The 27536-nt window shown below is 44.2% G+C and overlaps 1 protein-coding gene across 3 annotated transcripts in view; it reads right to left on the reverse strand.

Moving 5' to 3' along the window:
• The window catches only part of EP400 (E1A binding protein p400), a 181518-nt gene that overhangs the window by 91880 nt on the left and 62102 nt on the right, over nucleotides 1-27536 (reverse strand). For all 3 annotated transcript variants that reach the window (XM_088482079.1, XM_088482077.1, XM_088482080.1), the window contains 11 exons: nucleotides 25174-25229; nucleotides 24840-24894; nucleotides 22535-22624; nucleotides 21429-21539; nucleotides 18433-18638; nucleotides 14908-15085; nucleotides 13141-13277; nucleotides 8432-8601; nucleotides 7592-7766; nucleotides 4734-4870; nucleotides 4358-4544 (listed from right to left, as the gene is read on the reverse strand). In XM_088482079.1, coding sequence (XP_088338205.1) covers nucleotides 4358-4544; nucleotides 4734-4870; nucleotides 7592-7766; nucleotides 8432-8601; nucleotides 13141-13277; nucleotides 14908-15085; nucleotides 18433-18638; nucleotides 21429-21539; nucleotides 22535-22624; nucleotides 24840-24894; nucleotides 25174-25229 — 1502 coding nt within the window. The remainder of the gene's footprint in view (nucleotides 1-4357; nucleotides 4545-4733; nucleotides 4871-7591; nucleotides 7767-8431; nucleotides 8602-13140; nucleotides 13278-14907; nucleotides 15086-18432; nucleotides 18639-21428; nucleotides 21540-22534; nucleotides 22625-24839; nucleotides 24895-25173; nucleotides 25230-27536) is intronic.

Raw genomic sequence — 27536 nt, forward strand, 5'->3', positions numbered from 1 at the left:
CAAGAGTCTCAAGAGTCAAGCCATTAAAGACAGACGGTCTAGGTCCAGATGTATGCAAAAAACAGAGTTGCAGATGCACTATGCGATCATTACTGTATACATTTAAATTTATAATATAGAATTTCAGAGGTAGTTTGCATATCAATGGCCACTGTGACGGGCCTGCCCACCAGCGTCAAGGTCACCTCATTGAGCAGGTCCCTAACACTCTGGGGTTTACATCTGGGACGCAGGGCACCCAAAAAGTCAGCTCAGCCAAAGACCTCCCCAGGGCATCACACGAAACAAAGGGTGACAGTGAAGTGTTAAAGTATCAGGTGTGTAAAGTAGTTAACAAGTGTTATAATAATGATAAGGGTAGAATATGTGTGAAAAAATACATAAATAATAAACAAACATGAAAGTGATATACAAAGTGACTATATGTATTAAATGGTGATGCCCTGGAGAGGTCCAGCCGACACAGCTCAGGGGGCCCCACACCCAAACGCTCACCCCAAATAAACTGATACTAACAAAATAAATATGACTTACTTGTAATTATGCCTGGTGCCTTGTGCAGTGAAATGCTAAGTCCCTGCTTAAAAACACATGAGGGGGTGGGGGAGGGGTGAAAATCTAGACTGGAGCAATCTCAGGCTTCAGATGTGTGTATAAATACACAATATGGAGTATAAGGAGGGGCTCTAGACTGCACACCCTAATAGTAATGAAAGGCCGTATCAGTGGCCATTGATATGCAAACTACCTCTGAAATTCTATATTATAAATTTAAATGTATACAGTAATGATCGCATAGTGCATCTGCAACTCTGTTTTTTGTATATGTCACTTTGAAATCTCAGCATGATGGCACCTTTCATTACTATTAGGGTGTGCAGTCTAGAGCCCCTCCTAGGTCCAGATGTAGACATGGACCCTGAGACAACAGGTCTACTCATAGGGGAAGTTGAAGAGGAACGTCTATGGAGAGCCTTAGAAGATCCGAATACCAATGACGTCTGGGCCAAGCCGGAGCTATCAACAGGGCTGTGCCCCCTCCCGTCTCAATTTCCGAAGCACTCGAGGAAGTAGGGATATTGGGGGGAAGAGATATGCCAAATGGAAGTTCCATTTCACCGACAAGGCGTCTATGAAGGCTGCGTCGGGGTCCTTTGTTCTGGCTCCATAAACAGGAAGTTTGTTGTTTTGTCTTGAGGCCATGAAATCCACTTATGGTAAACCCCAATTGTCTACCAGAAGTTGAAAGACGTCTGGAGTAGAGACCATTCTCCTGCATGCACGTCGTGACGGCTGAGGAAATCCACTTCCCAATTGAGAATCGCCGGGATGAACACTGTGGAGATGGCTGGGAGACTGCGTTAGGGCCCATGTGAGAATGCGGGACACTTCTGTCATTGCTGACTGACTTCGAGTGCCCCCTTGGTGATTGAGATAGGCCACAGCCATGGCGTTGTTGGACTGTACATGTACTGGCCTTTTTTTCAGAATATTCTGAGCCAGAGTGAGAGTTCTGTGGATGGCTCAAAGTTCCAGGATGTTGATTGGCAACACTGCCTTGACTGGGGACCATCGGCCCTGGAAGGAGTGCTGGTCAGTTACTGCTCCCCACCCTCAGAGGCTTGCGTCCGTGGTGAGGAGAGCCCAGTTCGGGCTCCAAAAGGGACGACCCTGGTTCAAATGGGAAGTCTGTAGCCACCAGGCTAGGGACAGACAAACCTCTGGGGGGAGGCTCATCGTCTAGGAGTTGAGAAGATGGGGTAGCCTGTTCCACCTGGAGAGGATCAGGTGTTGTAGGGGCCTGGTGTGAAACTGGGCGAATTCCACCACGTGGAAGGTAGACACCATTGATCCCAATGCCTGCATTGCAGAGTGAATCGACACTCTGCAATTGTGAAGCAGACTGTGCTGCAGTGCTGAATCTAGTCCGCCGTTAGTAAGATTCTCTGAACTCGAGAGTCCAGGAGGGCAACCAAATGTCCCATCCTTTGAGTGGGTGTCTGGGAAGACATTTTCCAGTTGAACAGCCAAACGTGCATTTGTAGAAAGGCAATGGTTACATGCAGATGGCGGTGATGAGTCTCTGAGGAGCTGGCCAACAGCAAGAGATCGTCCAAATATGGGAGCAGTCTGATCCCTTGACGACGAAGAGAGGCCGCCATAACTGCCATGATCTTGGTAAAGACTTGAGGGGCCGTTGAAAGGCCTAATGGCAGAGCCCGAAATTAGTAATGTTACTGCAGTGTAGCAAACCGGAGATATTGTTGATGAGAAGGCGCTATAGGTACATGTAGGTAAGTGTTCTGAATGTTTAGGGATACCATAAAATCTCCAGGCTCCATAGCTAGGATAATAGAATGATGGTTTCCATACAAAAGCTGGGCACCCAGATAAACTTGTTCAGAGATTTGAGGTTGAGGATAAAGCGATGAGACCCTTTGGGCTTCTGAACTAAGAAATGGGTAGAATAATAACCCTTACCCCGTTGTGAGGAGGGGACCCAAATTATTACTCCTGAATTCAGTAAGGACCGAATGGCTTTTTGGAGCAGCAGGGCCTTGGTTGAGTCCGATGGAGGTCCTGTGCAATAGAACTGTTGGGGAAGTCGCCTCAGAAAGGAGAGGGCATATCCGTGGGAGACCACTTCTCTTACCCAGGCATCTGATGTGGTTTGATGCCAAACTTGGGCGAATTGAAGAATTTGGCCTCCCACCCTGGGAGCCCCCAGGGAGAGGCCACCCCGTCAGGCTGCAGACTTGTTCTCAGACTCAGCAGGTGGACGTCTAGTAGCCCAGGCTTGTTTGGCAGATGCAGAAAAAAACATTACATGTTTGCAATGGGCACTAAAATCAACTACACTTGACCACAGTGGCTAGTAGGATATACACCTGGCCAGTGGGAGAGGTATACAGGGAGACTGGATCCAGCATTTCCTGGAGACTTGGTTGCATAAAATGGCTGCTGCGTGTCTCTGAGGGGCGGAGGGTGAGGGAGAAGTAGCTCAGGGAACATCCTGAGCTGGGGTAGGGGCTGCAGGGAGAGCGCCTTATCCCCTGGCTGACGTTAACCACCGGGTCCCCTGGCCTTTATAATATGCCTCTGCGCCACTATATTTGTGCCCCAGTAGTCTAGCAGAGTCTTGGGCGAACTAGTGTCCACATCAGTGCCTCCGGTCTGTCTCCTGAGACCGGAGGCAAGACTGCCAACAAACACTGCATGCGAAAGCCACTTATGACCACCAGTTGAACTTGCTCTCTGAATTGCCTATCCCCTTCTACATTCCTGACTACCCAGTACATTTACAGAGTGCAGAAGAACTCCCTATTGCAGCCTTCACTCTAGACACTCTTCAATCGAAGCATACTACAGGAAGGTTTGTCACATTGGGTCTACTAAGATATATAGGGATATGGTCAATACTCACCACTCGAGCTGGCTTCCTTCAGGGCTAGACCATCCCTGGGCAAGACAAAGGCAAAATCTGCTGGGAGGTATCCATGATAGTCAAAGCATGACCTACCTGCTGACTCCTCATTTGAAACATACCACTGATCACTGGTCTCGGTCTGCACTGTAACTGTAACATTCCAACATCATTGTAGGATCAAGAAGGTGTAAGCTCACTACAGTGATAGAGGTCTCCCAAGTTTTTTATCTATTCTCTCTGAAGGACTGGCTACCTGTGACCTCACATGTTTTGATTAGGGGGGTTCTCCTGCTCATACAGTCCTTGTGGCTGATTGCTGGAATAATGCTTCTGTCAGTGTGGCCAAACTGCCACATAATTGTAAGCCAACTGGGCAGCGGTTTCCAACATGGAAGGTTCCTCGTATAGCTCCCAATCACTCACGCCCTGTGTACATTGGTGGTAAAACTGTTCCAAGCATATTCATTTTATTACTTTGTCTTGGTGGTGGTGAATCCATCATCCCATTTCATCATGTACTGCCACAGATGATGGTGAATTCCTCATGAGCAGTTGCCATTAAACTGCCTTGTGCCAATTGTAGCACCCTTCACCTACCACCACCATTTGCTCAGCATTTCAAGTGTCAGGAACTCTAAGGCAGTGCTGTTTCAAGGAAAGAGAATTGGAGTGCTTACATATCACTTCCAGATTTGTCATGATCCCCAAATTACCACTAGGATAAGTTAATCTTTACACTAAATATATTTTAAATACATTTTAAACAGTATTGGTATTTTGCATAAGGTGTACAGCGTTGACATTATGCATCAAAAAATCCCCCACATTTGTGCGATGGAGGGAAGGAGAACAGTTAGTAATACATATTAAAATATTTACTTTTATAGTTATGCAGATGATCAGCTTGTATAAGAATTCATTGGTTCTTACCTTCCATGGATCATATTCCAATGCTTGCAGTACTAGTGATGCAGTCTTATATTTCAAAGCTTCAAATGTATAAGAGGATTGTCCAGATCGTGGATCAACCAGATCTGGATGGTTACAAATTCTCTGCAGCTGCATCAGCACATGAAGAACACTGACAAAATGTCCTCCCTTTAGGGAATCCTGAGTCCTGTTCAAGGGAAGGATTGGTTCCTGGTTAGTAAATTGTATTATTGTTCCAGTAATTGGTATGACAGTGTACAGTATAATGCAAAGGTTTTATGAGAAATAAAGAGCTGCCTTGCAAAACTCCACCAACATTTCCTTGTATTTAAAAAAAGTATAGTGTATGTGAATTTGCCCACAGTTATTAGCATACCCTGGCTGTAGAATAACATCTTCATACAAAGCTCTCTGACGGTTGGAAAGACGACATTTTAGAACATGCTCATATTTTTTTGTTAGTTGCTTCTCAACATCTCTCTTTGATCTCCGTAATATAAAAGGTCGAACAGTCTGTAAAAAAAAGAAAAAAAACTGAAGATGCAACAAATAAATGGAAGTAACATTTGAAAAAAGATTGCAATTTATTTGTTTTTTTACATATCTTACAAATTAGTGCCTGATACTGAGTTATATTTATGCCAGTCTGAGTAGAGTAAAATATACAAACTAGCTTTGTGCGTGCTCAGGAAATATACGCACTTGTGACTGGAGAGCCGGGACAGGAGAGGGAAGGGGAATGCTTACATGGATTGAGTACAGTAGCATAGATATGCAAATTTGCTTTGTGCAAGCCCAAGATATGTTGCTTACATATCCTGCGCACAGAAAGGGAGTGTTTGCGTAATTGCGAATAGTTACAGACTGGCACGGATATGTATTACTTCTTTAAAAGTCAATGGGCCTGATTCAGCGTGCACTGCTGATCGCAGATTTCCGATGTTTTATTAATCTGCGTGTGCAGACAGGCTGTCAGTGTTTGACAGTATGCTGCGATTTCTGGAGGGGGAGGGGAGGACGGCCTCCGTTTCCCAAAACGGGAACATGTCGCCGTCGTTTGGAGGGGAGTAAAGAGGTCAGCATCTCCGTTGGCTGACTGAGTTTTCCTGCCCTCTTTTGAGCATCTCCAGCCGATGGACATGCAGGTAATGCGATGTTGTATCCTAGGATGCAGCTTGGATCAGTAATCCATGTAGGAGGCGTGACGCCTTCTGCTGCATTACCATATTACAGCTATCGCAGCTGCGATAACTAATGCATTCTCTGCTGAATCAGAAACCATATCAAATGTGGATGACTGGGCTTCTGCAAATAAATGATGATGATGGCACCTGCACTATCAAACTGATTCTGAAAGGCTGATTACAAATTAATCTCCAAAGCTGACGGGTGATTCCTTAGTGCGCACACAGTACTCCCCAAATAATGTTTGTATGTGACATGCAGAGTTGTAATTGCAGATTAAGTTTTATTAAATAACTATTTTGCAAGCAAAAAATATGTTTTAAGTGTAGGTGACATGTCTTCTGTAAACTGGGTTCATATGGTACCGTTGCAGATATGAATTCATCTTGCAATGCATACAAGTCAGTATATGTGCATAAGGAATCGGTATGAATTACCGCCGACATAAGCTCTGCGGATTAAATACCGACGCTGGAAGGCCGGCACATGAAGATCCTGATAGAGGTAAGTAAGACCCCTAACCCTCCCCTCTCCCCCCCTAACCCTAACCTTAGGGGTGCCTAACCCTAACCTCCCCCCCCCTACTGCCTAACCCTAACCTCCCCAGGGGTGCCTAAACCTCCCCGCACCCTAAACCTAACCCTCCTGGGGGGGTGCCAACACCTAACCTCACCCATGGGGGTGCCTGACGCTAACCCCCACTTCCCCTAGCCTGATCCTGACCCTCCCGGGGATGCCTAACCCTAAGACCCCCTGGGAGTCCCTAAACCTAACCCTCCCCCCCGCGGCTATCACCTCCCGACGCCCGGCTTACCTACGTTCGGTATGCCGGGGCGTTGGGCTTGGGGCTAATGATAGGCGTCGGTATTTCGACGCATCTCATTAGTCCCATGCCGGGATTTCACTGTCGGGAAGCCGGCGTTCGGCATTTCGACCGCCGGCTTCCTGACTACATCCCGTGCATATAAATACTATTTTTATGTGCAGATTTTTGTAGCATAAATTTTGTCAAATATGTGTCCTACACAGCATCAGGACCTTAGATTTCAAATGAAGCTTCATGCCTTTAAACACAAGTGCCTTTAAGGGCAGTGTAAACTGGAAAATGCTATGGATAAGCATATGCAATGGTCAATTAGAGTTTACCAAACATAGGTCATTTACATTAACTGCAATGTATGTAGTAGCTACTGGTGTGGTACAAAAAGTCGATATATTCAAAATGTCAACATGGTCTGAAAGCTGTCATTCAAAATATCGGCATGACATATGTCGACATTCACAGTGCCAACTGTCAAAATGTCAATAGATGGTATGTTGACAATGCAGTTTTGGATAGACTTATTAACTAAATCTATACCTGACCACAGCCTAGCCCTAACCTTAAAATTCTGTAAATGTTGACAACAAACTTTGTTTCTTTCAAATTGGTGACAATGTGCATGTTATACAACAGTGGCGTCAGTAGCGAGGTGCGGGCTGCACCTGGTGACACCAATTTACCAGAGCTGCTCTGCTCTTTTGATGTCATTCCCTCGGATGGTGTCATCAAGCAGTGTTGATGGATCCACTCTGTGCCCAGAGAGGCTGGGAGCTGTGAGGCAGTAATGCTAACCATTACACCATCTCCTGCTTATCTTTCAGTCTCAATCTGGCCTGGCGTCCCTATACAATTGTATAAGGACCTAAATTCATCAAGCTCTGCAAATATTACATTTTCAGAAACTTAACAGTGGGAACCTACGACATCTTCACATGGCGTTGATTCCGGGACCCCCCTCCATCCTATGGGAGCCATTCGCAGAACGCAGTTTTTTCATGAGCATGCGTAAACCCAGTTCATGCATGTGCACTAACACTGCCGAGTCAGACTCGGCAGCGGTAACTTTGAAGCAGTGTTAGAGATTGCGGGGACATGTGATTTTCAGATCAGCTGTCCCTGCACCAGAGTAATGTTGAATTGCTCTGGGGTTTTAGGATCCAATGCCACTACTCTCATATTGTGTTGGATGACAACCAGCACCAGCAGTGGTAGGGAACATCACTAACCCTGTGCAACATTATAAAAAGCTTGTGGCAATTTTCCTGGCTCTCTTCCCCGCTGGTTTTCAGAGGGAAGTCCAGATAAGGTTTGGATATGCCTGGGATTAAAAAATGCATCATAGTCCAATGATCTCTCCATGTGTTTTGCAGTGGAGTGTCTCTGAGAAGTAGTCGGTTCTGGCTGTAAAGAAAGCATGTAGTTAATGCACAGTAAGACAGAGCTAAAGCAGATAAGTATGGCAAAGTACTTACAGCAGTTTTCAGGTTTTAAAAAAGGTGAATGAGGGTGGTAAAAAACATTGATCTGTAAACTTGTATAGCTTTTTCATTGCCATCCTTAAACCTTATTTTTTTATTGATTGCTACCAATTATTATTAGTGTTGCCCATTATTGTTATATGTATTTTATATAAGGTTTGAAATTTTTAACACACATAATATATTCATTACAACATACTGTTTATTTATACAGCTGGTGAGGACATGTTATAATCTTATAATTAATGGTAACAAATAAATTACAGATGTAATGTAATTATTGCTATTGTCATCTTGGAGTAGCAACAAGACCTATGCAAAGACAGAAAACAATAATCAAATAAACAACTGAAATGATGTGCATAACGTCCCAGTGACAGCAACAGGAGAACTGTGCATTCAACAACGTATTTACATTCCAAATGAAATACTGTAGCCCTTTATACTTCTCTTGTTTTTAGCTATAACTTTAAAAACACATTTGTTGTTTTCCTTCTTGGAAAAACACACATACACATTATATTTCAGTGTCACTGATGTTCAAACACGGTAATACAGGTTTCATCCATGAACACATTTATCACACACCTAGGCAGATTCAAGATGGCTTCCCAGTGCTTCTCAGTCATATTTCGGAGCTGATGGACTTCATCTAGGACAAGGTATTTCCATCTCATCTTCATAAAGGCCTGCAGTCCCTTGAACAGCTGCTTGTAAGAGGTGATGCAGACATGGAAGTTGTTGGGTTCCTCCCATTTCTATAATGTATGCAATGATAAAGTCAGTTGAAGCAGTATTAAACAAATAAAAAATCCCACTACACACAGCCACTTATACATATAAATAAATTCAATTTTTTGCATCTGTCTATCAATAGCAGAACCATACCTCTGACATCAGATAAATAAGAGATTACGTCTACCTGAGGCTGGGAATCTTCCGGAACAGAGGGAGATTCCACATCGGAAGCTACAGATACATGTTCTTCATGATCTGAAGAAACTTCAGTCAGACTTAATATCAGACAGGGGTGTAGAGCTGTCCCTTTTAGAGGGTCTACACTTAGAAGGACGCCCTCTGTCCAGCATCTGTTTGAAATATTCTGACACTTGCGCTAAACCCTGAACAGACTGCGCAAAAGACTGCATCCAAGGAGGCTCTACAGAAGAAGACAGCAAAGGGGATGGCAGCACATTGGGGGCCACACTTGAAGGGACAGCGGCCGAGGGAGCAGGCCCAGGGGCTGAAAGCCTATCCACTACCTTTAACATTGCCTGGGATAGCGAGGCAATCCAAGCAGGTTCTTGGATAGCAGGTGAAGCTGAAGGACCCGCCTGCTGTGGGGTTGTAAAACAGCAAGCACAAAGACCATCGCGGTCTGGAACCTATGACGAGAACACAGCAGCACAAGCCCTGCAATTACCCAGTACTGAAGCACCCGCCTCCCTTGGAACTTTACCCCTGGAAGACATACGTATAGCAGTACCGGAGGACCCCACACACCAGAGCAAGAAACCGTGATGTGCCACACAGGGGAGAGCAATGAATGTAAATGCACCACAAATAAGTAGGGCTATGCAGAGACTGACTATAGCAAAGTACAATAAATAGTCAAACACACAGACACATTCAATGCAATAATAAGGCAAAATTGAAGGCAATAAATGCTCAACAAAACACCCCAAGAGGGGGGAAAGGAGCTAAATGTACAATCTGACCACTGGGGCGAGGAACACGGGGAGACAGGAGCCTGCACTCTCCACAGACAAGCTGCACCAGCAGGCACTCAGAAATGGCTGCCCAGCATCTGTGAGGAGGGGAGATAGGAAGAGGAGTGACCCTGGAAAGGAGGGCCTCTAATGAGGGAAAGTGCCGAGGGGTGGGGGATGAGCCAATGGGGAGGGCCTACCTCCCCCTTCTGACATGGACCACCCAGGGCAATGGCCGCCAACTACAGAGGTGCCCCACTGCATAAAAGTGCCCTGGTGGCCTAGTGGGGATGCGGAGAAGACCTGGTCCCCCCTGTCAGCACTGCCGGTGACTCCCATACCAGCGGTGTAAAGCAGGGAGCCATCTTACCTTGTCCCCTCTGCGTCGGCTGTGGCTGCTGATCCCTACTGTGTCTGGAGCAGTGGCTGAGGACGCTGACCCATTCGCCAGCGCCGTGGCCGCTGGGGTGATGGAGCAGCAGAGCTGGCATCCTATAGGATGCCTAGCGCTACATACTCAGTTAAAAGAAAAACATTTGTAAAAATGAAAAAACAAGTAAACCAAACAGCTTCTACAGTGTGCCCTCTGAGGGCACCAACACTAAACTGAGGTGCCTGTGGCTGGTGGCGGGGTATAGGGGGAGGGGGAGTCTGTGCTTTGCCCAACAAGTTTAACCGCGTGGTGCCCAGACTCCAACCCACCAACCTATACCCAGCGTAAAGCCTGTGTCCCCTATGGAGAAAGAAGAAATAGAAACTTTTTGTCTATATCTTTTAAACAAACCCACGCAATAAAAAATAGCACGATATATCCTTCCCATAACAAATAACTGGTAATAAATACCAAGTCTCAATAGGGCAAGTCGGATATAGTACAAACTGTGTCGTACAAGAAGTGAACCTCAAGCATTTCTCTCCTCATTTACTTTGGATGTTTCCCCAGATACTGTAAACTTTCAAAATGTCTTCATTAAGCCTCAAGTCCACCAGAAGGTGGGTGGAGAGAAATCACCAAAACTAATGAACTACATCCCCCAGATTGAAACCTTTTTTTTTTACTTTGAATGGCTGCAGCATATATACAGTACAGGAGTAGCCTTTTGTAGATTTACCTTATAATACTGAGAAATAAATTTGGAATATAGTTAAAGAATTTATAAACATAACAAATTTAAGGACAGTAATAGACACTGATAAAGTTCTGATAAATAACGAATTAAATCATGGCAATCTCCACACTCTTCTGTATTTATCCAAGTATGTCACTGTCCATTCTAAACAAATATATAGATGTGCATACATATTTAGTAGCTTGAAGTACAAGCATACATCTTTGTCGGAGGATTCTCTTGCCAGGGTGAACTGAATATCATCTGTTTTTACTATGATGTTATGCTAATTGATGTGATCCATTTAAATGTATCTGCAAATAGACTGTTTTATTAATTTATATTTTAAGTGTCATTAAATGTGGTTATTAAAATCTGAATTTTTACAAAATAATTTTTGAGGGTTCCTATAAGTCTTATTTTCACTTTTTTCTACCTCTCTTCAATTACCAACATGAAAATGAAAATCCCACTTATAAAGGACACATTGTGCATCTTTTCTAGCATCATCTGCAATCTAAACAAACAAACTTACAGGGGTTTATTTACCAAGCGCCAAGTTCTAAAACCTGGCACTTCAGATAGTATAGGAATATTTGGTTTGTGCTGGAAATCTAGAATCTGTGATAGCCCCAGGAAAAATCGTCTAGGTTTAGGAATATGGGGCCTGATTCAGAGCCGGACGCTATTTGCGCTCGCTCGTCAAGAAAATAGGGGTGGCTATTCAAATGAACCGTTCGCTGTTTGCGGTCTGTTCACGCCTCTAGGTCTGAACGAGCGTACAAAACTTGCGGTCGTTTTTTGGGAAACTACGCCCCCTGGCCGCTCGCATCCTACGTCATGTCCGCTATTTATTAGATTAATCGAGTACATCGACCAGGGTATGAACTGCTCGCTATTCTTGGGGTTGGTTTTTGCTACCACAATTTTGCGAGCAGTTCTGGCTATAAAATAACCCAGTGACATGGTCAATGACGCTGCTGTTTTAATTATGCACACCCATAAAACGCCCGTTTTGACCTTTAAGCACGCCTGCGTTCGGATCTCCACTCCCCATTTTCAAGCACCTTCCCCTGTAACCACCCACAAACGCCTCATTCTGTCAATCAAAATAGCAGGCATTGGCAATTTAGCGAACAAACGATTTTCGGCCGCACTGACTGGTTCGCGCATTCGTATTATGATTCGTACGCATGCGTAGTTGGGCAAACATCGCTCGGAGCGAATGAGCAGCCACTTGCGTCCGGCTCTGAATCAGGCCCATGGTTTGTGCTGGAAATCTAGAATCTGTGATAGCCCCAGGAAAAATCGTCTAGGTTTAGGAATATGGTTCGTGCTGGAAATCTAGAATCTGTGATAGCCACAGGAAAAATCGTCTAGGTTTAGGAATAGGAAGTGACCCAATCGGGCTTTTTAACCATACACTTTTTCTTACTTTATACACCATTCCTTTAATTGGTTATAAATAATTTTTAAATGTGCGAATAAAAGTTATTTTTTATAATTATGATGCATTTGTAATACAAACATATATAGAGCCAAGCCTTTTCCCCCCTTTTTTTCTTCTATTTTCCTATTCATCTAAGAGTGCACCCACAAGTCTCACAACTCTTTTCTTTCCCATAACTATTCTGATAGTGTTTCTGGACAAAATTTAAAAGGGCACTGATTTTACTAGCAAACCATGGCTACTAAAAGCATTGCCCTTTTAAATTTCGTGCATAACCACTAACGGAAGTGCCAGGTTTTAGAACCTGACACTTAGTAAATAAAGTGAACAGAAGTGTTTAAGCTGAGACAGACAGGGAAGCATGGATTGATGCCAATATAGGTGGGACTGAATTTAGGGTCAAATTCAGAAGTCATGGTCACCCCCGTTATTACAATACCAAAGTATTTTTGTATGTATCCTTTATATTTGTAACTATTTAAAAAAAAAAAAAAAAGGTTAAAAAAAATAGAAAGACAAAGCAAAAAGAAATAATTTGGACTATTTCTACGTACTTATTGATGCATATGTACTTCAAATATAAAAATAAACTTTACCAGGAGCCAGGCGCACACATCTTCACAGTGGCATAGAGGCCTACCTGCTTATCCTAAATATTATCCTACATTAAGGAAAAGAGGCATGGCAGAATGGTCCAATAATTAAAGCACATAGAAACTCTGGGCCTGATTGAGAGATGGACGCAATTCACATCTCTGCTGCATCGATGTGAAAATATGGCAATGCAGCAGGAGGTGTTGGAGGAGAAAAAACGCCTCCTGACAGCATCGCAGATCTGAGTGCTGAGACCGGCATCAGACAAAGGCTCTGGTTGCATCTGCCCACTTGCCACCCCTTGGCACGTTACTGACAGGAATAAAAATGAAAAAAGATCTGTAAATCAACCTTCTGACAATGTGGCAAAGTTAGACCCTGCTATCAGAAATATGTTTCCAGCGTGTCATAGCTTACACACAATCACTGCTTTACCTGTCTCTTTTTTCTTAGTTCTCGCTGTTTGCCAAAATATAAAAGCAGCTTTAAGCCTGGGCACCATCGTTTAAATTCAAGTTCCCACTTCAGAATCTTACAGCTTCTAACCACAATCAGGTGTGGGCCCCAGTTACCTATAAACAACAGAAATGTATTGGTTAACAGCTATTCTCTAGATAATAAAACATAGACAAGCTGACATGCAGCATAGACCATCTCAGCTCCAAACCTCACATTTTCCAGATTGGTTTGACTGCAATAAGTGACAATGAACATGTTTTTCAACTCGCAGCACACTAAACAAAATTTTAGAACTGTCAAGGCACACCACTAGTTTTTATTCAAATATAATATATAATAGCAAATATCAACAACATAAAAAAAAATAAAAATTAACACTGTCAGGGGCGTTTCTAGAGAGGAGGGGGCCCGTGTGCAGGATCCGACACGGGCCCCCTCCTCTCCGCCCGGCAGCACACTGAGCTGTGCCCGGCCAGCACCGGAGTTATAGCCTCTGGGCATTAGAGTGTGCCCAGAGTCTATAGTGTCTGCACAGGTCACCGGGAAAATGGCCACGGCGGCCAATTTCCCTGTACTGCGCATGCGCAAACGACGGGAAAATGGCCGCCGCGGCCATTTTCCAGTCGTTTCTCAGCGCCGGAACCCCGCGCCAACGTGGGACTCCGGAGAGGTAAGTAAGATTATGAGTGCAGGGTGTGCGGTGCGGAGCCCCCTGGACCCAGGGGCCCGTGTTCCCCGCACCCATTATAGATATGGCCCTGAACACTGGCCCCCAAAGAAGAAACACAATCACAATGACCCCCACAGAAAAAAATAAAACACATTGGCCTCTACCTTCCAATAGCAGAGAAGTTCGCAGTTGTCCCTGTCCCTCAGACAGTGGCAGGAGTTGCTGAAGCACTGTGACTGGAGTACAAAGAGCCTACAGAGCACTGAGCACTGTGCGGACAGGAGGGACAGCGATGCGGCGTTCATGACCTATGATATCACGCCGCTGCATCTCCATAGGTAAGGCCCAGGCTGGTTCTGAGCCACTTCAGGCCCAGGCACTGCCTGGGCCTGAAGTTTTAAGATAAACTGGTGGCGTTTGCGCAGTGGCGGGTGCATCTCTGGCAGCACAGCTGAGAACCACTCGTGGCACACTAGTCTGCTATGGCACAGTGGTTGAAAAATGCTGCAGTAGAGTTTATCATAACTGTTTTATGTATTTATTTTTACGAGTTAGTTATAGAGAACACTTATATTAAGCTGCGCTTTACAGAGAATATTTAGTTATTCACATCAGACCCTGCCCCATTGGAGCTTACAGTCTATATTCCCTACCACATGTACAAACACACTAGTGTTAATTTTTATTGGGAGCCAATTAACCTATCAGTATATTTTTGGAGTGTGGGAGGAAACCAGAGCACCTAGAGGAAACCCACACAAGCACAGGGAGAATATACAAACTCCATACAGTTAGGGTCATGCTAGGAGTCAAACCCAAGATCTTAGTGCTGAGAGACAGTACTGCTAACCCTTACAGCATTAGTGCTCGACTATCAGTATTCTTAGTAATGAGCCAAGAATTTTAAGAGATATAACATGATACAAAACACCTATAGTAACTAGCCCCAAAATACAGAAATGTAACCATTTTGTAAATGCATAGCAAATTAAATTTTCCTCTAATTATAAAGAGAATGTTCTAAAATGTCAAATATTGATGTTAAAGGTAAAAATGGGATTCTATTTCCTCACCTTCAGTACTGGCCAGATGTGCCATGAGAGCAATCACCTGGATATTCTTGCCCAGTCCAGCCTCATCAGCCAGAATACCATTAAGATTCTTCTTGTATTGTTTCGCAAGCCAGTCTAGCCCCACCTGCTGGTATTCCCGAAGAGTACCATGAAGCAGCTGTGGGGGCCGTGGCTTCACCTGAGAAGAAAACAGATAGGAGTCTCAATATAAAAGGCAATAAGCGTCCAGACTGGGTAAATTTACTAAAGTTTCTAAAAATGTTAAGTGGTGGTGTTGCCCATATCAGAATCAGATTCTAGGGGCAAAATTTATTAAGAGGCAGGTTTGGTGTCATTTAGAAACCGCCTTCAACTGACGGCGGTTTCAATGTCAAATTGCTAGCATTTACTAAAGGCCAGTTTTAATGTCTAAACTGAAAACCCCATCTAACTCCAATGGTTTCTAAATGACAACCTGCCGTGGCTTGTTCTATTGAAGCAAAGTGGAATAGAAGCTAAACAATAGACAGGCACTGCACAAATCACTATGCTCTGTGCAGGCTTCGTTCTGTTTAAAAAAAAAAACGAAATAGTTAAAAAATTTAATTAAAAAAGTGTGTGAGCCCCCCATCGAATCCATAACCATCCATGACCCTCTGAGCCTCGGCAGGTTATGTTAAATAGGGGAAAAAACAGCATCAGGATGAACCAGCCAGGGTGAAAGTGCTATAGCAAGTAGACACACAGCATGGTTTCCACCTGCCATAACGTTAAACAGCCTCAAACTGGTTAGTCCAGGGCTGGAATCCCTCAGAAAGTTGGGACACACCCAAAAATGCTCTTCCATGCATCCTGGGTTTTGGGTACATGGATAATAGTGATTAGTTAATAATATTGCTATCTATAGGTGGACTACAAGTCTCAAGCAAAGCATGCTCCGGCATGATGGCATATGTAGAACCACAAGTGCCAGCATGTCCGTACATTAAAGGCCTGCTGGTGCTTGTAGTCTGTAAAAAAATGTAAATAAAGACACAGAGTAGTGTCATTTTTTATTAAAAAGAAAAAAAAACTCTTCCCACAGCCTTCGTTCTTCATTTTAATACTCACAAAAGCAATGAAGCAGGCCCACTTTGGTCCATGTAGGTATCCAGGGATCTTTGGAATAAAGAAAAACCCATCAAACTGTCCTTTTGCACTGTTTGCATGGTCTCATCGAAGAGTGACAGGTTACTGCTGGTAACTCCATAACAATAAATGGGGAAGCCGCTTTTTGGCCAAGGGCGGCAGTTTCCACACAGTGCAAAGAGGCAATTCAACAGGTTTTCCAATACCAGCCTAGGTTCAGAGGTCCAGGGCTGGCTATAGATTTTTCGGGCATGACACCATGCTTTAGTTATTTTTTTTTTACTATCTCTATCCTTTTATACAGAATGAAGCCTGCACAGATCATAGTGATCTGTGCAGTGCTTCACAAATACTCTCCTGCCACAGGCAGGTCTATTGTTTGGGCAAGTTTGCCTATAGTTATACGGTGGTTTTCAAAACCCCTGCTTGAAAAATCATGGGTCTCTATTCTAATCTTTTTTTTCTATCTATCGATGGTGCTTTGATTTTCGATTCTGTTCTTTTCTATTCCAAAGTATGCTTTTTCATCTATTTTGTCCTTAGTATATTGGCAGATAGCGAAACCACCACTAAACCGCTGGATTTATGTGTGTCCTCATACATCTAGCCTCAATACGCCATGAGACTTGCGACTCCTGGAGTAAGTGAGCCTTCAGGTCCCGTGCGACTGCTTGTGTCGAGCCTCTTTTTCATCCGAAAACGTGTCGTAGTCTTAAGTTGGTTACACACTAGACGATGTGTGTACCCAGCGATGGCAAATGCGATGGCACAATATACATGGTGGTCCATACACACTGCACGATCTGTTGTACGACCGTCCAATATATCATTCCCCTGCAGCATCTAAAAGCATGCACAGCAGATCAGAAGATGCAACGAACGACGCACGGGAGCGCACTATTATGTGTACACACTGAGCGATGTGGCAAATATATCTTTCTGATCCGCGTCATCTCAGCTATGGCAGCCATTCTGAGTGACCACAGACTTACTCGAGGAGTCGATGTTTGCAAGATCTGCGTCCGATGTTGCGTTTGTGTATGCAGTTGTGGACAGCTGTGATGGCTCGGTTGGGCATCTCAACAGAAGTCCAAGTTGCCGCCGCATTAGCATATTTTCGCACATCCACTGGTGTACAACTCTGAATCAGGCCCTCAGTCACACACAGATAGAGAAGTGTTGCATATCAAATTAATCAATACAGTCTCCTGGTGCGTTTTAGAGAATGTGAGTAAAACACATTTTCGGCTGAAAAAGATGCAAAAAATAAGTTCGGTCCCATGCAGAGTCAGTGGCGGAACTGCGGGAGACAATGGAGTCAGCGGCTGCCGGGTTCAGTCCTGAAGGGGGCACCTCCTCCATTGTCCAGTTCCGTGTCCTTCCTGCTGTAACTAAGGAGACAGCGCTCCTCCTCTGTGACTACACGACCCTGAGCCTGACTGAGTATCCGGTAGACAGCAATGAGGGTGTGCAATCCTTAGATTGTAGTGTTTTTTTGAAAGCATATTTATGTTCTGAGTATTACAAGTTTAGAAGAGTCAAGCAGGCAGCTTACTCTGGCGCAGCCGGAGGCAATAGCAGAGTCCCGTGAAACAGGACAGTGCTAGCAGGACAGCACTCACTGTCTCCCGGACTGTGGGCCCCTCTATCACCACTAACCTTTAGCACCTCAAGCGGGCAGGAACTGGACACCGGGGAGGCAATGGAGGATGCAACGGGGGAGAGATGGAGGATGCGGGTAACTCTAAACCTCCCCCCAGTGCCTAACCCTAACATCTCCTCCCGCAGTCTAACCACAGCCCTTCCCCTAGTTGCTAACTCTAACCCTCCCCTCCCGTAGCCTACCTCTAATCTTCCTGTCTCTCAGCCTAAACATAACCCTCTGGTGGTTCAATGTCGACATTTCAACAGAACCATCATCATACCTGTCAACATTGTGGTGTAGGCATTCTGTAAATGTCTAAATTATGACTGCATCCTGAATATCACACATGCCTTTTATCACAGCAGTCTCCTCTACTTTTTGTGTTGCTAGGAGGCACGGGGATGTAGTTAGTATGCCGGCGGACGGGATACCGGCTATTGAAATCCCGGCGTTGGAAATCCCGACGCCAGTCATGATCCCGACACTGGAATCTCTACAGCCGCAATCCCGATCGAAGGAACACCAGGGTGTCTTAGTTGTTAGCCGCGGGGGGGGAGGGATTGTTAGGTTTAGGCACCACGTGGAGGGGTCTAGGGTTAGGCTTGGGGGGGGCGGTTATGGATAGGCTCACTGGGGGGGGTTAGGCACTAAGGGGGAATGGTTAGGTTTAGGCACCAAGAGGGGAGGGTTAGATTTGGGCACTAACGGGGAGGGTGCGGGTTGGGGAGGGTTAATCCTTTTTGCAGCGAAAAATAAAGTTTTAAAATTCTTACTGCACATGTAATGCGTGTGCTTCCACTTGGGAGAAGTAGTTCTGCTGCTCTGGCAACATCTCCAATATCTCTGGTGTGTTTCCTGGAACTCAGAAGTGCAGGACTTGCCCTGTCAGCTGTTCTAAACTGGTCACTACCAAGCAAAGAGTCAATGAGAACAGTATGTTTCTGGGAAATGTCTGGGTCTCCTGCTAGCTCTTTCATATCTGCAAAAATAAACAGTTAAAGGTTATTAAACATTAAAGGAATATGTAATTATCCTAAGAACTTTTTACTGTGACCCACCTCTCCTCCAAACAGATAGAACCACAGAGATTCCTCCCTGGGGACTTGTGCTAAAGGTTTGGAGGTTATCACTAAAATACACCCCCTTGTACAGGGCTGCCATCAGAAATTATGGGGCCCGGGACTGACAGAATAGGCAGGGCCCCTCCCCTTAGGTGGGGGGGGTGGGCAGTTTGTCAGAGGTGGGTGTCACTGTGGATAATGTGGGTGAACAGCGTGAGGGTGAGAGCAGGGTGTGGGTGTGAGAGCAGGGTGTGGGTGTGGGGATGAGAGCAGGGTGAGGGTATGAGAGCAGGGTGTTGGTGTGAGAGCAGGGTGAGGGTGAGGGTGAGAGCAGACTGAGGATGTCGAAGCAGGGTGAGGGTGTGAGAACAGGGTGTGGGTGTGAGAGCAGGGTGTGGGTGTGAGAGCAGGGTGAGTGTCTGAAAGCAGGGTGAGGGTGTGGGTGTGAGAGCAGGGTGAGTGTGTGAGAGCAGGGTGTGGGTGGGAGAGCAGGGTGTGGGGATGAGAGCAGGGTGAGGGTGTGAGAGCAGGGTGTGGGTGTGAGAGCAGGGTGAGGGTGTGAGAGCAGACTGAGGGTGTCGAAGCAGGGTGAGGGTGTGAGAACAGGGTGTGGGTGTGAGAGCAGGGTGTGGGTGTGAGAGCAGGGTGAGAGTGTGGAGCAGGGTGAGGGTGTGAGAGCAGGGTATGGGTGTGAGAGCAGGGTGAGGGTGTGGGGATGAGAGCAGGATGTGGGTGTGAGAGCAGGGTGTGGTTGTGAGAGCAGGGTGAGGTTGTGAGAGCAGGGTGAGGTTGTGAGAGCAGGGTGAGGGTGGGTGTGAGAGCAGTGTGAGGGTGTTGAGAGCAGGGTGAGGGTGTAAGAGTAGGGTGAGGGTGTGAAAGCAGGGTGAGGGTGTGAGAGCAGGGTGAGGGTGTGGGTGTGAGAGCAGGGTGTAGGTATGAGAGCAGGGTGAGGATGTGGGTGTGAGAGAGCAGGTTGTGGGTGTGAGCAGGGTGAGGGTGTGAGAGCAGGGTATGGGTGTGAGAGCAGGGTGAGGGTGTGGGGATGAGAGCAGGGTGAGGGTGTGAGAGCAGGGTGTGGTTGTGAGAGCAGGGTGTGGTTGTGAGAGCAGGGTGTGGGTGTGAGAGCAGGGTGAGGTTGTGAGAGCAGGGTGAGGGTGTGAGAGCAGGGTGAGGGTGTAAGAGCAGGGTGAGGGTGTGAAAGCAGGGTGAGGGTGTGAGAGCAGGGTGAGGGTGTGGGTGTGAGAGCAGGGTGTAGGTATGAGAGCAGGGTGAGGATGTGGGTGTGAGAGAGCAGGTTGTGGGTGTGAGCAGGGTGAGGGTGTGAGAGCAGGGTGAGGGTGTGAGAGCAGACTAAGGGCCTAATTCAGATTTGGGAATAGAGTGAGATATCTCTCTCAACTGTGAACCTGAACAAACCATATTGCAATGCAAGGGGTGTAAATACATACATTTTTTACATGTGGGGTAAATACTGGCTGCTTTTGCATGTAGCCCACAAATACTGCACAGCTTTATTATTACTCTACAATTTAGATGTCAGTTTGGAAACACTCCTCCCAAATCTAAATCTATCTTCACATTTTAAATCCGCCCCAACTGCAGTGCAGCATGGTTTCACCAAGATGATCAGTAGAGAGAGATATCTCTCTCTATACCCAAGTCTGAATCAGGCCCTAAGGGTGTGAGAGCTGGAGTCTATGTACCTGGTGTGTCTCCAGCCTCTCCTGCTCCTGCCCGTCCTTCCTCTGCACCATCACGCGGCAGCTGTAAAAAGCTTCTCCGCCCGCAGCTGCTGCTCCCTCTCTCCCCGGCTGCTGTCTTCCTTGCACAGTCTCTCCCTACTCCTGCTGCAGCCATGCCGTTCACATTTACCCGGGCAGAGAGAGAGAGAGAGAGAGGGACCCGGGGGGCAGGCAACGGAATCTTGAATATAGCACTGGCTGCAAGCCAATCAGAGCTTGCAGACCGGCAGCCAATCAGGAGCCGCAGCTGTGGCCGCTCCTGATTGGCTGCCAGACCGCAAGCTCCGATCAGTTTGCGGCCAGCTCCAAATTGAAACTACCACCGGGCACTTGTCCACTCCGCTGCTACCCGGGCCCCCTTTCTGTCCGGGCCCAGGAGTTCCCCCCTGATGGCAGCCCTGTATAACAAGCATAATGGTACCCCCTGCCCCCTCTGAACTGAGCTAACAGCGCTGAAAGTTCAAAATACTCATAGCTCACATTTATCATGTTGACATTACTAAGGTCTACATGATTAGAATGTCAACAAAATAGTCCCGGTGGTGCAGCAATCACTTAGCTGCTAATAAGTCTCTGGCGGCTCTGGCGGTGTCTTCTAGGCCTGGCGGCCAAGTGATGACTTCCGGCTGTCATCCAGCGGAAACAACTACAATTGTTATAACGTTACTTTAAATATCAAGTGTTTCCCCTACTCTAAAAATTGTAAGCTCGTTTAGGTCACCTTTACCTTTTGTTTGTATGTTTGTATCAGAATCCCTCAGTGTAGAGCACTGTGTAATATGTTGCTTCTTTATAAATAAGAAAATAATGCAATGAACAGTTATGGCAAATCAATTCACCTGCAGAAATGAGCAGGTCGCAGTGAAATCCTACAAGTATCATTTATCATTTAATATACAAAGAGAAGGGACCTGTATTTTTGATGGGAATATAGAAAATCACAATATAACTAATGTACACACATACCTTGGCCAGTTTGTCTCCCTTCTTCGTTTCTGTTACACGCATGGGGCCAGTGAAAACTCTCATCATAAGCGCCTTCATATTCCTTTACTAAATCATCCAAAGGCAGATCAGCTACAAATACAAATGAAAGAAGCAATGCGTACTATAAGCACAGCTTGGTAAGATATGTATGTACAATTTACACTATTTATACAAGTCAAATTATTAACACAAAAATAAATCCTCCAGTAATTAGAATGGAGAGCAGGGTACTGGAGAAAATAAATGTAACGCTGGTAACTATGGGGCCTATGTATCAAAGCTTGATGAGAGATAAAATTGTGAGATATAAATCACCAACCAATCAGCTTACATTTTATAGGCTGTGTTTGAAAAATTACAGTTAGGAGCTGATTGGTTAATACTTTTTCTCTCACAATTTTATCTCTCATCGAGCTTTGATACATAGGCCTACTGTGTAGTGCTCTTCTAGAAGAGACTCTAGAGGAAGGCCAGTGTTGTTAGGGCTATATTTACAGAATAGATTTTCCAAGTCCAATTTTGCATGTTTTACTTACTATTTAGCCTTTTAAAACAGTCCTCAGAGCAGCTGAGAATTGGTGGCTTTAAAAAAATTATCTTTAGTAAATACATCCCTTAGTGTTTTGCTTCCCAAGATGCAAATACTTCTGCAAAATGTTCCACTAGAACAAAACGTAAGATCCCCTACAACCAGATGTTAATTTCATTGATAGAGCTCCCATAAAGCATGCATAATTTCTTTTGGGAAGCAAACTAAAGTGACACGTATAGCATGCAATCTTCGTTTATTTTTTAAGTCTGGCAGCATCAAGATTGCCAAACAAGTACTGCAAATAAAATTTCTAGCTAGAAGAAAAAGGGCTATCGCGCCCGAACGAAGCAACATTTGAATTGCTCTGTTGGGTACCCAAAACAAATAGCCACCTTAAAAACAACTGAATTGCCCTTACTCTGTTTGACTTGTACAATCTCACTGGTCTACTTGGCTACATAGGACTCAGTGGATACAAATAGATATGTTGCCTCACATTTGCCAAAACAAAGTTTAGCTTTGCTCTTCTTTAAAAAAAACAACACTCAATTACCTTCCCGCATTAACTCTGTTAGTTCAGCCTGGTGGTCAACATTCCCTTCTTTGGTCTCTTGCTCTGCAATGGTTTCCTCTTCATCATCTCCTTATGAAAGAAGCAAAGACATTAAAAATATTATTTTATTATACTCCAGACTTAAAAATATTTGTAGGCTAACATGGCTCAGAAAATTAAATAAAGCCAAAGCAAAAATGAGTCTCAGTGCTTAGGCTACAAAGGAGGTAATTTCAGAGCTTAGATCAGGTCAAGATCACTTATTGAAGACGTTAGCTGATAAACAATGAACTCAAAAAAAGTACCTGATACAGTCACACTAAGACACCTTGCTTTGGCGGCAGATAATTAAAAGAGAACTACCATTGTGAAGCCCTCCGCAAAAGCTGTAGCCAGCATGTGCTATGCCTGTATGGGATGGTTTTATAACAGGAAAATCCCCATTCTGGGGTCCATCTGTCATAATTTAAGCCAGTTCCAGCCTGTCAGCACAGGGATAAATTCTCTATAGAAATTGTGCCAACTAAAAAAAAAAATGAAAAAAAATTTGCTCCCCTTCCTTCACAGGGAAAATGAGCCCAGTGCTGGTAAACCAATTGGCCAGTTCCCTGCTACTACATGCTAGCCACATAAAGCCCACTTGAAAATGGTCCCAGCTTTAGTCACATACACTATGCAGACAAAAGTGATTGATCCATTTGCTGTTAGTGACCAATGAGATTTTATTGACATCAGTACTTTACAGACCCACCACGTGCAGTGATTACTGCAGACACCCTTCTTGACAAACTATCCACAAGTTCCTGGACAACAGCAGGCGGTATGTTTTACTATTCCGACTTAAGTACAGTGACCAACTGTGACACTGAAGAAGGTCAAATCGGCCTGAAGGCAACCGTTACGGTAAACCTTCTGATAATCTGATTTGCTGCAGGATTTTCTAATTAAGCTCCCCTCTAAAATCCAGGTACAACCAGACAAGCAGGAGATGAATATTTATAGGAATAAGTCTGAACTTGGTCTCCATGTGAAGCACAACCAGCTTCACCAGGGAGGACACATACCTGCTGAGAGCCGAAGCCCACGCATGTCCCACCATGGTGGACGCAGCACACCAGATGCCTGCACATCACCGGGCCCTATACACACAAGGCCCCTGAGGGCAACTGCACGTTACCCTGTGCATAAGCCCAAAATTTTGTAACATTCCTGCCCGGGCCCAGGTGGTCTCACCCCTGCCGGCCCGCTGTCCACATAGAGGGTCAGGCTGTGCCCTGCTGTATGCAGCGCACAGCTTAACCTAACTAAAAAGTGAAAAAAATAATATGAAAATTTAAACTACAAGAAAGAGCTGCATAGTAACCTTTTAAATTGTGCCCTACTCCTCTTAAAGAACACTGGAATTGTGGGATTGCAGGGGGGGGGCTTAGTATTTAAAGCTACAGTTCCAGGCCCAACCTACAATCCCACTGTCCAATGTTCCCCAGCCTTGCTGCAAGGGAGATTTTATAAAAGGTTCCCAGAAACTTGTTGAAGTTCTTACAAATGAAACATTTTGTACAATAGGAACAATCTACTAGGATATCTTAGGGACAGTTTCCAGAATAAAATAATAATCATATAATAAAATCTTATTCAACTACTGCATACAGTATTTTATGGGTGACAATTTTGGACTACAAAAATTTCAAAGGGAATTTTAATATTAAAATTGATAATCTCACATAACATTATCAGACATTTCTATATTCTGTGTTTAGTAAATGAAGCATTGATAATCATGTTATCCTGTCATGATAATATTATATAATCTGGATTGTACCATACTCTATGGGCCTGATACAGAAATGTACGCAATGTTGATATTCTCGTGATTATATGTAAACTGCGCATGTGTCAAGGTAGATTTCCGTATACGCTTTCATCGACAATTTACATGCAGTGTGATCGACAGTCAGGGAGCGTTTGGAGGAGGCAACGTGGAGTGGCGGCAAAGAACGTAGGCGTGTTGCAAGCTTTTTTGGGGTGTGTCACAGCCTGTGTCTGCAATCCCATATGCAGTGAAAATGGCTCCAGCATCTCAGTTACCACGGCCAATTTGAGTAGCCACAAACTAATGATCTACAACTGATGCTGCTTGTTTGTACGTAGATGCTTGGACTTGCAAAGCCGCAAGTGGGCGTTTCCGTATAAATCTCGGCGGTTGCGACATTTGCATATTTTTGCACAGCAGCTGCGTACACAGACGCAGCAGTGGCAGCATTGCCGTACAATCCTGTGTCAGTACTCAAGTATATCAACAAACCTTCTCCATCACTCCAAGAAGAACTTGCTTTCCTTTTTCTCCAAATGGGTGAAATCTGTCGGAAAGCAGAAAACATGGTCATCTTCCATCACGTTATTACCAGCTAGCACAGTCATTTTGCTAATTTAGAAGAAATCTTGTGATCTAACACAAAGACTCAGAAAAAATTTACTTACGGTTTAAAATTTCAAGCTGTATTTTAAAAGCCTTCAAAAATTGCAAACAAATAATGCAAGAGCATGCTTTATAAGCACAATAACACAGGACATTAGAGGAAATATGTATAGCAAGAACTAAAAATATCCCGATTCCAACAATTGATTTAATTACTTACTTTTTTGTTTCCATGCTTGTGTTTCGCATACACCTCTTCAATTGCTTTAAGGGGACCTGTAAATTAGTAATTATTAGCAAGCTATTTAACAACTGAAGATGAATACCATGTGATAGTAGGCATATGTATACGTAAAACAGACTAAAATGAAAATAAAACATCCAAGAGATTAGCATAGAAAAGTCCAAATGCAAAGCCACAGTCGGGGCAAGCAGAAAACAGGCAAGAAGATCAAAAGACACCAAAGAACAACAAGTAACAGTCTGACCAGAAACCTCACAAAACCTGTTATGGACATAATAAAACATGTGTGCTTTATGCACAATACATATTCATTACTCAAAGAGACACACCTATTAGCATATTCCAATACAGCTCAGTAACAGGCAGGTGCTCCAGGTACTGAGTCTGGTAAGCAGTAAGTGTTTTGGTGTGGTCCTACTGTTCTTCCTACTTAAGGAGGTGACTCACAGCCAAACAATGGGCATGATTCAAATATGTACGTAAACCCAATGGTTTACGTACATACACTATCCGATGTCCGGGGGTCTGCTTATGTGCAGAACGAGTCCTGCTTGTTCGCTCGCAGCCCCCCCATTACCTGCAGCATGATTGCCATGCTGCAGCATTTGGAGATCAGAGCGATGGCAGTGACCAGGACCGTTTTGTAGGCAAGCCAAGTCCATGGTCTGCGTTGTCAGCTGCAGACTTCCTGGACCTTGCAGAGGGGTTCCTACAGCCAGGCTGAGTAAGCATCGGATTACACAGCTGCTGAGGGCAGCGATGGTTCATTGAGGCTGTGCAATACTGCCCACATCTGAATCAGGCCCCATGTTGTTTGATAGGATTAGCTAAATTACATTTTTTCAAAAGATGATTAGTACAAGGATTGTAAGAAAGAATTCAAGAGCATTACTGTGTACCATATCCCTTGAAGTGAATGTAATGTTGCAAGTAACTCACTTTTTCTGAAAGGATACTACTGTTCTAAATTATTTAGAATCTCTTTACAAATTTTAGTCAATCGAATTGTCAGTTTGCTTCAGGTACATGTGATGTAAATAAAAATAAGAAATACTTTGCATAACTGGCATAAACACAAAATATTGGTGATTTCCCAAATAGGTGAATGTGAAATATTATAGAGCAAAGTTAGTTCAAAGCAGGAACTGCTGTTCAGATAGGCATACAGTATAGCAGCTAAGGTACTGTTTTAAAACCTGGTTAAATGTTTGTGTTTGCTCAGTGCTTTGGGGGGATAAGCCGGTGAGAAGGATAGGTGTGTACCTAGTACACAAGTGTTCTCATACACCTATCTCTTCTCCGCCATATGATGCGATGCCTGTGCTGCGTACTTTTTCCTCAACTTTGCTACTTTTCTTTAATTGTGCTACTTTTTCCACAATTCCCAGCTTTTCTCAATTTCTAGTTCCTAATAGTCTACTAGGTACTTGGTATTTTTTATAAAGTCGGAGATTCAGCATAACGGATGCATGGCGCGGGTCACTCGTATCAGACCTGTCTGTGCATGTTAAATCTGGATTGTGTACTTTTTCCTAAATTTTGCTACTTTTTCTGTAATGTGCTACTTTTTTCTTCAATTTCGTGTCTTAGATCGCTTATAGTGTACTAGATACTTAGGAATAGACGTGGTTACGTAGCAAAGACTGTGACAGGGCAATTTGGTGAAAAGTGGACATATCTGTATATTACAGAATGTTTTCCAAAATCTGGACATTAATTGTAAACCTCAATCAGAGCCTATGCTTTCCAGAGCCTGTGTATTTTCTTGACATGATTAATAAACAATTAACTACAACGGAATATGCTGCGCTATATAAGAAACTGTTAATAATAAATAAAAATAATTTGTGCCAAAAGGAATTTGCAGAAAAGGTACAAAATGAGCCTTGTTACTGAATTCATCAACAGAACCACACAAATTACCCCCTTCTGTAATGTTTTCTTCAATGTAATCTTTCATCACCAGAGATTATGGAGTTGAGGGAGTGCACGTTAGCTGGCATAACTCTAATATCTATGGGGCTTCGATGTTTTTATACAACATCATGGTACTGAAGAGGTCATTTCAGGAGTAATTGCTGTCATTTATAAAGGAGAAAGAAAACAATTCTAATAACAATCCTGACTCCACTTTACACAATCTGCCTTTTTCCAATGTATCTGTATATGCTTTTAGCAAGGAAATCTTAGCCTTAATGGATATTCCAGGTAGTTTATCAAATAAAAAGATACAGTTCAACAATGAAGACAAATTCTCACTGAACTTCCAGAGCAAACATTATAAATCATAACTCCCAAGAGCAACTGACCAGTCACTGCTTCTATATTGAAAGTGGTAG

This window comes from Taudactylus pleione, unplaced genomic scaffold (genome assembly GCF_031769625.1).
Source record: "Taudactylus pleione unplaced genomic scaffold, aTauple2 ptg000282l, whole genome shotgun sequence".
Taxonomy (NCBI): Eukaryota; Metazoa; Chordata; class Amphibia; order Anura; family Myobatrachidae; genus Taudactylus; species Taudactylus pleione.